Below are 12,211 nucleotides of genomic sequence, written 5' to 3' on the forward strand. Positions count from 1 at the left end.
ATAAAGACAAAGGAAATTCCTGCCCAACAAATAAAATGAAATCTTCAATCTGAGCCCAAAAAAGAAGCGGTGTGGGGGAATCTAGAAGCAGCGCGGCGCGTCGTCACACTGCTGGATGAATTGGTAGATGCCTTCAAAGCCTTGGTATTCCAAGGGCGTCTGGGCGCCCGAAAGTGCGGACTCGCGGGCATGGCTACTGTGGATGCTCTCGTACCCGGAGGGCGAGGATACCGACACCCAAGGGTTTGCTTCTTCGATTCCCTCTAACCCCAAGTCGGACTGGGTTGAGTATTCGATAGTGCTCAACTTGTCCCCTTCTGAGAGCATTGTCTGCCACTCAATCGGGGCCTGATACATCGGACGCGTATCTGCCGGCTTAGTGTAGAATGAAGCTTCGGATGGAGTCTTGCTTGGAGCAAAGGGGAACAGCAGGGCGATATCCGTGCCAGTAAAGGTATCAAAGTCCTCATCTTGACGTACGAAACCACCTCTGACTCCCAACTCGTCGCAGAGCTTCTCGACGGTATCAGCGTCGCATCCAGGGAAATGGACGCGTAGAGTCGAATCTTCGTATGTGATTGGTAAGTCGCCAAGCTGAGCCAATGACTTCAAGTCATTGAGGACCATTGCAAGCTCCTTGAGGGCGCGAGAGAAGTCGGCGGAGAGGACGTCAAGAAGGCCCTCGGTATTGAGGTTGGTCTTCTCGGTCTTGCTGGAGAATCCAGCGACAGAGCCCAGGGGCGTCAGAGCAGTGATGGTAGGGTTGACGCTGAACTCGATCGAGGAACCTGGGGTCGCTTTGGGGAGTGAGGCCATCTTCCGGCTAACATCCTCTTGCGTAGCGCTGACAGCCCTGAACCGCTTCTCTCCGGTTCTCGGATCGAAGCCGTCGAACTGAGCCTTCTGGCCGCCAATCATGAAAGCGCGCACAGCCTGGGAGACATTTTGCACGACTTGAGCTGGAGCAGCAGGGCCATGCGAGAAGTATCTCGCACCCCCAGCTCTTCCGCCACCCAGAGAATACCCTCCAGCTGTACGACCGAGGGTGCCTCCGGTGAGGTTTGGCCGAAGAGTGGTGGCGAAAGGAGCGCGACCGGCAGACTTGTTGACAGCAGTCCAGACGCGTGAGCTGGGACGATCGTACTTGGCGGACTGGCGAGCTTCTGTGGTAAAGCGACGGACAGTGGCGTTGATGTAACTGTGAGTCGTGTACCAGCGGCCTTTGGCCTGCTTGAGAGCGGCAGCACGAGGAAGCGGGTGCCTGGGGCCGTTGCGAGCATAAACGGGGATGAGCTCGGCCTCTGTAGGACGCAGAGACGGTGGTAGTTTGTCACGAATTAGCTGTTGGGTCTTCTTCCAAGCCTGCCTGTTTGTTGCCGTCAGTATGGAAGCCTGGGCGGTTCGACCGGCATGGATGAGCAGGACTTACCGGAGCAGCTTGGAATTCCGGGCCACCAGCTTGTGCAGATGGCCAACGGATGGCGCCATATTGGATGTAATGCGCCTCGCAGGGCTGAGAGGAGAGAGGTGTGTCGGTGTGGTGTAGAGGAGTGGACGTGGGGGATGGCGACTCCCAGTCATTCCACCAGGGTCCGGTGGCGGTGCCAGTACGTCATGTGAGTCCCCCGGCCGGATCAGGTTAGTGCACGGACTCCCGACCCCGGCCACGGCCCGACAAGCCACAAGCGGGGCCGAGAGACCGAGCGTGTCCAGGTCGGTCCCGTTGAGCTGTCCACATCTAACCCCCAGCCGAGATGGACGACGACGACGTAGACCATGAGCTCGTCTCACTGCTCAAGGCTCACCTTGGCCTGGGCCCTCCTGATTCGAGTCTCCCTCCAGATACAAAGGTGCTTGAACATGCCTCGTTCATCTACAACAACAGCATCGATGTTGCCCTGGACATGAAGGGGACCCAACGGGCTGCCGAATCGATATGGAAGCAGATGCAGGAGAAGAGCTACAGCACCAGTGCATGGTCAGAGCATGAGCTGCATCCCAAGACCAAGGATGAGGCAACGGTCAATTTCATCTTCACCATGGACTTGCTCAACTTCTCCTTTTGGTCTGAGAAGGATGCGGAGGAGCGCTTCTCCGTCATTTATAAAGGCAAGAAGTGGACTGGCTACTGGAGCCTAGTCGCAGCCTTGCAACGGGCCCTTGACGGAGGTTTGTGTTACCAACCCAGTACCGACTGGAACTTTCTTCTCACAGCTCGCAGAAATTCCCATCACAGATCCTTCTTTCTGGGCCGACAAGGATCTGCTCACCGAGGACTTTCTTCGTACAGTCTTTACTTCAGCTACAGAGGAAGAAATTCCCCTATTCCATGAACGCATGGTCTGCTTGAGAGAAGCTGGCCAGGTTCTGCGTGAGGTGCGTTTGCTGCTTTGGCCTACTTGAAAATGCGCTCATCCATTTTGCTAGGATTTCGACGGCAGTATCGTCAATCTCATCTCTGAAGCCAACAACTCTGCGGCCAAGCTGGTTAATCTCTTGGCTGAGCACTTTCCTTGCTTCCGCGACGAGACTAGATTTGAGGGCAAGACGGTCCGCATTCTCAAGCGGGCGCAGATTTTTGTAGCAGACCTTTGGGCTGCTTTTGATGGCAAAAGCTATGGCGAATTTCATGATATCGACAAAATCACAATGTTCGCAGGTAAGGCTCCTTTCTTCAATGCGCCATTGTCAGTCGTTGACCAAATCCTAGACTATCGGGTGCCTCAGATGCTGCATACCCTTGGATGCATGTGGTATAGTCCGCCATTAGAGGCTCGCATTCGGGCTCTAGAAGAAATAGAATCCGGTCACACTTGGGAAATCCAATTACGAGGTATGATCCTTCCCCAGCTTTTTGTTCCCGCCGCTGATATTGCAACCCACAGGCTGCAGTATCTGGTGTGTCGAACAGATCAGACGCGAAATCGTCAAGAATCATCCGGAGGCACGAGTCAATGCCGTATTGATTGACTTCTTCCTGTACGACACAATGAAAGAGATTGAGAAACGGGGACTAGAACAGATACCCCATCATCGTACAAGGAGCATCTGGTACTGAAGGATTCAGAAGTAATCGGTAAATTTTTCAATCGGCTCTTTGTAGGTTCAGTTAACCTTTTATTGGCTTGACACTTTGGAGTTGCGCGTCGAATTCTGTAGTGTCTCGGATCAAAATCAACAGCAACTTTCCGGAGCCTCTTCTGGCGCCATACTCATTTGCGCACCTTTTGTCCCGTTGTATTGGAGCAACCCAGACCATAGCCGAACTGTCAATCTCACGGCAACAAGCTGACCAGGATTGACCTGCTCTTGTTTGAGGTAGCTTACATGGAGAAGAAGTCTGCTGCAAGTCGTGAAGGATGCGCAAGCTCAAATCTGTGTGCTGTTTCAGCATAGATCCGAACTTGGGTACTGTTCAAAGATATCCTGTTCCACTTCCGTCATACCTTACCTCTCGCGCAGAATTCTTCAGTCACTTAGGTATGAAGCTTGCCCATGAACAGCTGACAGAGTGCAGGGTAGTGGCCGCTAAGCATTGAACCCAATCATACTGCCGGCAGGTCCAAGCGTTGTGCCATCTCAAGGCACTAGTAGCTCTTGCGCGCCATTGATGCCAACTTCAAAGCCTTAAGCTCGGTCAGGTATGACGCAGCGCGCTTTTAACATGTGCTCTTGGTGCTTTTCCGTCTTCTTTTCCGTCAAGGAAATCCAAGGGCAGATCAAGCTTGGCTGTTCAAGATAGGCGGTCTGCGCGCGACTTGGTTCATGATGAGGGACTGGTATCCTTTCCCCGCTCCCGCCCAGCCGCCCAAAGTCCAGGCATGCCCCCCGTGCGTCCCCCGCGACCATGATGACTCGCTACCGACTTTTGGCGACGCCGTTGATTTTTACTTTGCGGGCAGCTCGAAAATCAGATCATTTCTTCTGCCACGTCCACCACATCCTGTCACGGCTCGCAGGGCTCGGGTCAATCGTGCACAGGAAGGGCAAGCGCTCCGCGCTAGGTGTCGAGGCATCCCAGGTATTTTGGTCCTTTTTACTGGGGGAAAGAAACGGAACCGCGTCTGCTGCAGAAGTAGCGGCAGTAGGAGTGAACATACTCTCGTGAAGCATTTTCCGAGTCGGATGAGGGTCGTGTTTCGGCTCTGGACCACGCACGGCAGTATTCGTGCAGGAGTCGGTCAAGAAGTCAGTGGACCAAGAGAGGCAACGTGGACTAAATACGATCGTAGATGCAGAGGCGATGTTAAATATGTTGTGGACTTCTCCCCGGCATGACCGAAAACTGCCGACAAAGGGTCGACACAGCTGTCTGTTTTGGGAAGGCCGCACGGTCATGCTATCGCTTCAAACTAACGTTCCTGTCCACGGCTTCCCGCTCTGCGACAACGTCCCGTCGCGACACGCGGGTCCATGGATTGGGGTTTTGGGCACACGTGGGGCCATTGTTGTTTTGCCCTCTCAACCCTTAAGGATGGAGAGAGTCTGGTCCGGCTCCCAAGTCCGTGCCCAGCTCCCAAACGACGTCACTTCACTTGGTCCTCACAAGGATAAATTCCCGCGCGCCAGACTGAAGAACTTGGTATCTCCCAGGAACAGCTCCTATTACGGTTTTGGGAAAACGAGAGCGAAGCTGTTGTCGCATATGATGGTAAGTGTGCGCAAAGAAGGCCGCTTGTCCAAGCATGTGGCAGCTGGGTCTATCCCATTCCTCCCCACGCTAACCACAACCTTTCCGCCAGCTGCAGCAAACCTTCCACGGGGCGTCGAAACGGAGCATGACGTGACAAGTCCAGCTAGTCCGGTCTTGGTGATTGGCGCAGCACAATTGTCGCGTGTGCAACGTACATAAGAAGAAGGCTTCTTTGGTGGAGGGAAAAAAAGGAACGGAAAGTCTCGAGGGAGCCGCGGGCGCCTAGCTGAGTTTAGTTACTAATACCTAATACCTTTCGGACCATGTTAGCATGTCTACTGGTCTGATTCTCCTTCTTCTCTGGCCGTTTTCCCATTCTCGCAAGAGACGTCGACATGGAGGAGAAAAAAGCCCACCTCGTGGCCAGGGCGGGGCCGGACAAAGCCGCGCCTATTCCGGAAGGTGGTCGCATCATATCAGTGAGTGTTGAGAGCCGGTCCGAATGTAACTGCTACAAGCAAGTAAGCAAGCCGTGAGGTGGTGAGCTGACCGTACCTTTTCCCCACAACAGATGATCCTGTCGTTGCTTACCCTTTCCGTCCTTTCGATCCTCATTACTCGTCGGGTTCAGAAAGTGGGTCGATGGCTTGCGCTGCCCTTGACCGCATGGCTTCTCATTTTGATCTATTTTGATTCGTACATTTTTGTTTTCGTTACTGCCATGTTCAAAGACCTGGGTATCAACGAGTCTGAGACCATTTGCGATGGCGCTATTCTTCTTTGTGAGTACATGACCTCTCCACTTTCACGGGGAGTTATAACTGACGAATCTAGGTCTTGTTTGCTACATGAGCTCGAAGATATTAATATACTGCTTTTTGGTCGAGAAAGTGGTAGGTCGAGTTATGCATCGCCTGTTTGGCGGGATGCTTACCGAACACCAAACAGTACATCATACGAGGATCGCGGATGCCGAGACTGCAGGACCCACTATACCTGTTCAACTGCTTTGGCATGTTGTTGCCTTACACCGTCGTAGTCATCTTGAACTTTGTTTGGTACGTAGCACCCCTTCCCGCCTCAGGCATAGTAGGGGCTAAGCTGACAGCCATACAGGAGGATTTCGTACAAGAACAACGATGGAATGTGCATCATCGGCATGGAGAAGAAGGCCATGATGCCCCTCATCATCTTCGATGTTGTCGTGAATGTACGTAGACTTTGGCTGCGGACCCAAATTGGAGCTCTGCTGACTTACTTCAGGTCTATTTGACCTCGCTCTTCCTCCTGCCCCTGAGACGTAAGGTTCTCCTCGAGCATGGGCAAAAACATGATTACTGATCGTCTCCAGAGCTCTATTCCTACCGTGAAAGGACCAACAAAACGCTCCGCAGAATGGCCATCCGCACCTTCTTCGGCAGTTGCGCGACACTTACCTCGAGCGTCACCAATCTCACCATTCTCATGGCCCTGACGGGTGAGCCGGGCTGGATATGTCTAATGTGCTGCAACGCCGACAGTACGTTCTCGAAGATCAGATCAAACAGGCTCCGCTGACCAAGTCTCCAAGTCCTCTTCTCCGTCATCGTCCTCCACTGGGTAACGTCATTCGACGGCGCCGGCCGCCAAGGTAGCTCCCTCCAAAACAACTCCCGCGGCAGCATTGGACGTGGCGCCGGCAACAAGTTGCAACCGCAGCAGCCGAGCATCGACAGGCGCAACCCTGCGATCCGCTCGAAAATGGGGCGCGACGGCCTCGACTTCGACCTTGGTGACGAAGAGGAGCAGACCCAGAGCTCACCAACTCCCGTGGAAAGAGCGCACATGAGCTGGTCCACTTCTCGACCCGCACCAGAGAATCCAAATGCGACCAACGGACCGCGTAACGGTTATGGGAGCTGGGACGGAGCTAAAGGGACAGTTCAGACGCAGTGCGAGGCCGTGCCCATGTCTCCGGGAGAAAAGTCGCCCCATGAGATGGTCATGGCGACGACGAATGGTGACTATCGACTCGATCGCATTGTGGTGACGAAAGAGCAGACGCGCGAAGTCGAAGTGGAAGAGGTGGATCTCGAATCTCGGAGCAGCAGCGCTGCCGGCTCTGGTCGGAGCAGCAGCGATCGGAGCCAAAGTCCCTTACGGAGTCCGCAGCGGGAACGACCAGTGGGTAGGGACGGCGATGTATGATACTTGAGAGCTGAAGCTACATTTTTTCCCTTGCTGCAAAAGGGGCGGATTTGCTGGCTTTCGTCAGCATGAAGGCGTTTGGCATTTTGGGATACAGGGATCATGCGCCAGCGATACCAATCGGGTCTGTTGTACAGTATTTTCTTCGTACATACGCAGAGAAATCTGCCAGTGTTGGGATGGTCGAGACACGCGGAACGAGATGACAATGAAACACGTCGATCGGCGCCTGCAATTGAAGGTAAAGTGAGCGCAGAAGTAATCTTCGCGGCGATCTGCATGTGGAATGAACTCTTGAAAAATGGGTGCAATAGACGCAGTTTGAATCAGAATGCATCGATGGTGCTGGAAAACTCATACTATCCTCGACATGTAGCAAATGCCCGTCGAACTCCATGCCATGCAGTCGTGCCCTGAATTCAGAAGGGAAAAAGGAAACCCAGCAAGACAGTAAAAGCTTCCGCGAAGTCGAAGGGATTTGAGAGAACTGTAGTCCGAAACCTTGCCAGAAACGGCAATGGAGAGAAGAACGGCATTGAAGAAGAAGCGCCTATTTGGACACCTTGGCCTTCTTGGTTGGTTTGAGCACCTCTTCTTCATCATCATCCTCGTCCTCAGAAGCCCTCTTGAACCCGACAGCAGCGCCTTCCTTGACCATCCTGAGGAAGTCGGCCTCACTCGTCGTATCGATTTGCAGCTCTTGAATCTTTTCCAACTTCTTGTCGCCAGGCTTTTTGCCGATGACAACCAGGGTGCAGCGCTTGGAGATGGCACTCAATGTTTGGGCGCCTGCGGACTCGGCCAGCGCCTGAGCCTCCTTGCGGGTCATGGTCTCGAGTTCGCCGGTAAAGACAATGACCTCGTCCTTGAGAGCATTTTTGGTCGGCTTGGGAACTGTGAGATCCTGGTTGTTTTCGCCCTCAGAAGAGTCGTTGGTCTTGGAGGCCTTCTTGGTGCCCGTGGTCTTGGTGCTTGTTGCTTTGGTTGTCTTGGATTTGGAGACCGTGACAGTGCCGCCGACCAGGTCCATGACTTCGACACGGTTGGGGTCGGGCTGATTTTCACGAACATAGGCGTCGGCAGCAGCCTTCGTGGCGAAGACAGCGCCGAGGGCCATGTCGTCAATGGCTTGGACGATGTAGACCTTGGAAGTCATAGTTGCGATGATTGAGGAGCTGGAGGGAGTTGTGCGCGCGTTTGAAGGTAACAGTATTCCGCAATACGTCAAAACCGTGGAGAGAGCGAAGCGCTTGGATTGGCTGAGTTTGGTACAATTTCAGTAAAGTCCAATCACCGATGGAACCACATGGAGCAGACGAACCTGGATGAGAGTGACGGAAACAAAAAACGAAGAGGGCGATGATGGAGGCGAATTGGAGAGAAGAGAGGAGCTGGAGGTCGATGGTTCAGAAGATGGTGAGAGCGAAAGGCAGTAATAAATACCACGTCTGGTTCATGGGAGACGCGTTGGAGGAAGGCGCCACAGAGCCATCACGTAGGCAGCAGGAGGCCCAAAGTGGAATAGCCTCAGGCAGCAAACGCGACCTGGCGACAGCCGAAGCGCCAAAGCACGTGCATGCCAAATGAGTCTCGAGTCGATGACCTCGCGGATTGCCAAAGGCAGCAATCCAACCACATCTCAACCAGACCGCCTGGGTACGACCGCGCCTGCAAGCCAGCGTCACCGGCCTATCGCCCTCTCCGTCATGTCCAACACTGACGATCTCGACCTTGTCGCAGCTGTACGCGCTCCTGTGACCGTGTAAGCAAACCATCTGACGTCTTTTAGCTGCTCACAAACCTGCGCAATGCCAAAGCCACCTTTGGAGAAAACAGCCCCCAATACAAGGAGCTGAAGGCCATGGTCGACGAGCACATCGCCAACGCCGCCATTGCACCCTCGGAACCTACCTCGGCCCAACAGCAGCAGCACCAGGAGTCTCCATCAGCCTCTAATCAGCATCAGCAACCTCAGTTCTTCAATCTCGCGTTCCGGCCTCGCGTTCGGGGCGAGGGGCCTGGTCAATAATGTTTTTGATCAATTACGACTATCGGCCGTCGTGCACGGCCTACTAAGGAATGTCCAGCGTGGTCCTCCCACGTACCCTCAAGGCACGTGGAGAAAACAAAAGCTCCAAAGCATGGTAGAACGGAGTTGTTCGAAACGGCAAATGGCCCTTGGCTCGAACGTTGGAACAAGACATGAGCCCCAAGCCCGTGGCCTCCTCCACAGGCAAGCCCAAGTCCAGACCAGGAAGAAAAGAAGCTGGCACGCAGGGACGGAAGAAGAAATTTACACTTGAACTCCGTGCAATGCTGGTATCCCCGAAAGCAATCAGAAGTCAGTCCTCCAACCGAGCGCCACAACAGAGAGAGCCCGCTGAGATTCCTCGTCCGTGGCTCCTCCCCAACCACGTGGCTCTTTGTTGCTCTGCTCTTTGTAAAAACCCAACATGGCCTTTTTTATGACGCCGCTTCACCAAACCTAACCACACCTGCCCCTGTTTAGAAAGATAACAAAAATTTATGCACGCGTCCGTTTGTCTCTTGATCGACATTAGAAAGCCCCGGCTCGGCTTGTTCGTAGAATCTTTACGTTCGTGTCCTCGCATCTTCGCCGTCGTATCCACAGTCGCTATATTACGCAGTTAATCGTCGAGGGATGTGGGCTCAGGTCTTTTCCCTTGGAAAAAGCACTCAGTCGATGAGCGGCTTCGTAGCGCCTCCTACTACGGCCATTCCCAGGGCCGCGAGGCCGTTGGGTTCACTAGCTCTGACGACATGTGCTGCAGGAAGCATTGGGTTGTCCGGGCTGACGTGCGCAGCATCTTTCGCTGCCTGCTCGATGGCCTCCATCTCTTGCTTACACCCAGCGTGATCGAATGGGCAAACGACAATCGGTTGCCGCAGTAAAATGTCTTTTGCCGAAGACATGGTGGCCTTTGTTCGTCAGCTTGCGCCGTCTTTTGGAAAAGCTCCAGTACTCGACTTACCTTTACGGTCAGATAATACTCAATCTTGTAAAGAGTCCCAGTGGTCGTGAAACCACTGACTGCGTATCTAGGAAACCTTGAGTTTCCTCGCGGTAGAATGCCTTCATTATCCCTGTAGTCTTTTGCCGGAAACATAAGGCCAAGGTTCGTGAAGTAGCCTGCCTCGGGCATCCGTACGCCGACTGCCTGAGTGGTCTTTGTCAGGCACTTAACCTTCCGAGTAGGCTCGTCTCCCTCGTGATTGTAGACAATCTCCTCATCGATTCCAACAGTGATTTTCTGAATCGTGACTTTTCTTGCTTTGGCCATCCAATCTGGGTTTGGCGATAGCTTGATATATACGCTGACTGGGTCTAGAGGACCGTACGACCACCGTGGTAATGAGATTCCAAGAGTGATCAGGTGATCCGAGACGCGCTCAGCGGACTCCGGCCTATTGTACATTCCAAACGTTGAAAGAGTATCGTAGCGTTGAATTGGAACGGGGAACGGGTATTTCCTTTGCTCCTGTGCACCTTGTTGGACGGTGACGACCAGCTCGTAAAAAGTCTCCGCGGTCCGGCTAGGCAGCTGTAAACTTGCAGGTGGTACTCGACGGGCGATTTCTTCACCCCCGCGTCCGTATGGGATGAAGATGACAAAGGGCAAGTCCATGGCGAATATTTCCACGGCTTCGCGACCGAGCGGGGCTCGATATAATAGCATTTCCTTTCCTACAATGTCGGTAATTTCCTTGCGCGGGGCGGCGAGATGCTTCTTGGTCACCGAGTCGGCGGCGGGGTGTATGCTCTCGCGACGCTGAAGAGCGATGGTAACGAGCGATATGGTAAGGGGCTTTGTGATGCCTAGAGCAGGTCTGATTTCGACCTTGCCCTCTATTCGCGGCTACAAGAGCACATGGTTAGCTGGCAAGGTACGCGCAATGTAGCACACGTTTCCCGCACAAGCCAGAAAGCTTGTGACGCTGGGCGTCGACATACCAATGTTGCCGAGATGCCCGGGTAGCCGACCAAGAAATTGCTGTTCGGCGGACCAGACACGCGCACGAGAGCCGACATGGCTGCGGTCTATTCGTAAGTGGTCGGGCGCTGGCCAGCGGTTGGAGCCGCATGGGAGACGGCTCTGCGCGCGACAGTCGCCCGAGCTCCAAAGCCGACAAACGCTTCTATCGGTGGGGAGGGCGGACAGGCAGCAGGACAGGCGCGGCGGAGGAAGGGAGCGGCGGCGGTCGAGCGAAGACGGATGGATGCAAGGCTGCGGGATGGAAATGGAGAGGCTCGGCGAAGAGTATGGGTGGATAGCAGCGGCGGCGGTGGAGACGGATGGTAGGGTAAGGTAGCGGTGCGGTGCGGCAGGCTGCGGCGGCACCGCTTGGTGGGAGCGGAGGAGGGCGACGATGGGGTCGGGTTGGAGGAGTGTGGTGTTTGAGGACGACAGCGGTTTCAAGGTCGTGGTTCGGGAGCGGAGGTGAGCATATGTGGCGTCTGACGGCCTCCAACCTTCAGCAGCACCAAGCAGCAACAGCAATAGACGACTGGAGGGAGCGGGTTGCTATGCTTCAGTAGTGGGTGCAGGGACTCTGCCTGACAGCACGAGGGACCAAGAACAGTTCCAGCGACAAGGCGCGAGCCACCGACCCGGCGACCAGACACCCTTCGACCAGTCCTCTGCGCCGGCGCCGCCCGCTGCCCCGTGAGAATCGTCCGTCTCGCCCTTGGGTCTATCCCAGCCCGACGTCACCTCCTCCACGCCCGCCATGTCCGTCACTGTGAGTCCACATTGTAGACATTCGCGTGCCTCTGACTCGCAGCTGACGCCGTCATTCTCTCCAGCTTCACACTGACCGCGGCGATCTCAAAATTGAGGTCTTTTGCGAAAGCGTCCCAAAAACCGCAGAGGTACCTATGTATTTTGCGCCTCGTCTACCTCAGCGCCCCTGTTAACGGCCATTCCGCAGAACTTCCTCGCGCTTTGCGCCTCTGGCCAATACGATGGCTCGCCTTTTCACCGTGTGATTCCCTCGTTCATGGTTCAGACCGGCAGTCCCGCATCAGACCCCAAGTCCAAATCCTCCCTGTCCATCTACACGACCCCGGACCACCTCTTTGAGGATGAGATCAAACCTGCGCTGCGCCACAACTCCCGTGGTATCGTAAGCATGGCCAACAAGGGCCCCAACACCAACGGCAGCCAGTTCTTCATCTGCCTGGCCCCGGCGCCGCATCTCGACGGCAAAAACACCGTCTTTGGACGAGTCATCCATGGTGATGAAGTCTTGGACGAGTTGGAGGCCCTACAAGTCGACAAGAAGCACCGGCCCAAGGACAAGGTGGTTATCAAAAATGTCACGATACACGCCAACCCTCTGGCCACCTAAAGAAAAAATGTCTCGTGTCTC

The 12,211-nt window shown here is 54.5% G+C and overlaps 7 protein-coding genes across 7 annotated transcripts; 4 read left to right on the plus strand and 3 right to left on the minus strand.

Moving 5' to 3' along the window:
- Positions 1-81: 81 nt before the first annotated feature.
- On the minus strand, positions 82-1,488 carry BKA78DRAFT_249816 (uncharacterized protein; the record flags this gene model as incomplete). The annotated part of the gene is made up of 2 exons (XM_066884505.1): positions 82-1,366; positions 1,430-1,488. The coding sequence occupies 2 exons, from the start codon at positions 1,486-1,488 to the stop codon at positions 82-84; spliced, it is 1,344 nt and encodes a 447-aa protein (XP_066745404.1).
- Positions 1,489-1,732: 244 nt separating this feature from the next.
- BKA78DRAFT_311504 (uncharacterized protein) lies at positions 1,733-3,419 on the plus strand. Its single transcript, XM_066888220.1, has 5 exons — positions 1,733-2,169; positions 2,222-2,376; positions 2,428-2,659; positions 2,711-2,833; positions 2,886-3,419. Exons 1-5 carry the CDS (start codon positions 1,755-1,757, stop codon positions 3,056-3,058), a joined length of 1,098 nt encoding a protein of 365 aa, XP_066745405.1. The 5' UTR covers positions 1,733-1,754; the 3' UTR covers positions 3,059-3,419.
- Positions 3,420-5,354: 1,935 nt separating this feature from the next.
- On the plus strand, positions 5,355-6,820 carry BKA78DRAFT_351922 (uncharacterized protein; the record flags this gene model as incomplete). Its single annotated transcript, XM_066891266.1, has 7 exons — positions 5,355-5,415; positions 5,468-5,526; positions 5,582-5,691; positions 5,750-5,843; positions 5,897-5,933; positions 5,985-6,152; positions 6,204-6,820. The coding sequence occupies 7 exons, from the start codon at positions 5,355-5,357 to the stop codon at positions 6,818-6,820; spliced, it is 1,146 nt and encodes a 381-aa protein (XP_066745406.1).
- Positions 6,821-7,370: 550 nt separating this feature from the next.
- Positions 7,371-7,976, minus strand: BKA78DRAFT_294640 (uncharacterized protein; the record flags this gene model as incomplete). The annotated part of the gene is made up of 1 exon (XM_066886377.1): positions 7,371-7,976. The coding sequence occupies one exon, from the start codon at positions 7,974-7,976 to the stop codon at positions 7,371-7,373; it is 606 nt and encodes a 201-aa protein (XP_066745407.1).
- Positions 7,977-8,526: 550 nt separating this feature from the next.
- BKA78DRAFT_351924 (uncharacterized protein) lies at positions 8,527-8,849 on the plus strand (the record flags this gene model as incomplete). The annotated part of the gene is made up of 2 exons (XM_066891267.1): positions 8,527-8,562; positions 8,610-8,849. 2 exons carry the CDS (start codon positions 8,527-8,529, stop codon positions 8,847-8,849), a joined length of 276 nt encoding a protein of 91 aa, XP_066745408.1.
- Positions 8,850-9,517: 668 nt separating this feature from the next.
- Positions 9,518-10,871, minus strand: BKA78DRAFT_294642 (arrestin domain conatining protein; the record flags this gene model as incomplete). Its single annotated transcript, XM_066886378.1, has 3 exons — positions 9,518-9,760; positions 9,814-10,698; positions 10,794-10,871. 3 exons carry the CDS (start codon positions 10,869-10,871, stop codon positions 9,518-9,520), a joined length of 1,206 nt encoding a protein of 401 aa, XP_066745409.1.
- Positions 10,872-11,569: 698 nt separating this feature from the next.
- BKA78DRAFT_294643 (cyclophilin-like domain-containing protein) lies at positions 11,570-12,190 on the plus strand (the record flags this gene model as incomplete). The annotated part of the gene is made up of 3 exons (XM_066886379.1): positions 11,570-11,581; positions 11,646-11,711; positions 11,771-12,190. The coding sequence occupies 3 exons, from the start codon at positions 11,570-11,572 to the stop codon at positions 12,188-12,190; spliced, it is 498 nt and encodes a 165-aa protein (XP_066745410.1).
- Between the last annotated feature and the right edge of the window lie 21 nt (positions 12,191-12,211).

This window comes from Phyllosticta capitalensis (assembly GCF_038381095.1).
Source record: "Phyllosticta capitalensis strain CBS 128856 chromosome Unknown BKA78scaffold_4, whole genome shotgun sequence".
Taxonomy (NCBI): Eukaryota; Fungi; Ascomycota; class Dothideomycetes; order Botryosphaeriales; family Phyllostictaceae; genus Phyllosticta; species Phyllosticta capitalensis.

Coding starts and splice junctions, on each gene's coding strand:
- BKA78DRAFT_311504 (XM_066888220.1), top strand. CDS start 1,755: ATGGACGACGACGACGTAGACCATGAGCTCGTCTCACTGCTCAAGGCT. Junction 2,377..2,427: donor CTGGCCAGGTTCTGCGTGAG/GTGCGTTTGCTG, acceptor CCATTTTGCTAG/GATTTCGACGGCAGTATCGT. Junction 2,834..2,885: donor TTGGGAAATCCAATTACGAG/GTATGATCCTTC, acceptor TGCAACCCACAG/GCTGCAGTATCTGGTGTGTC.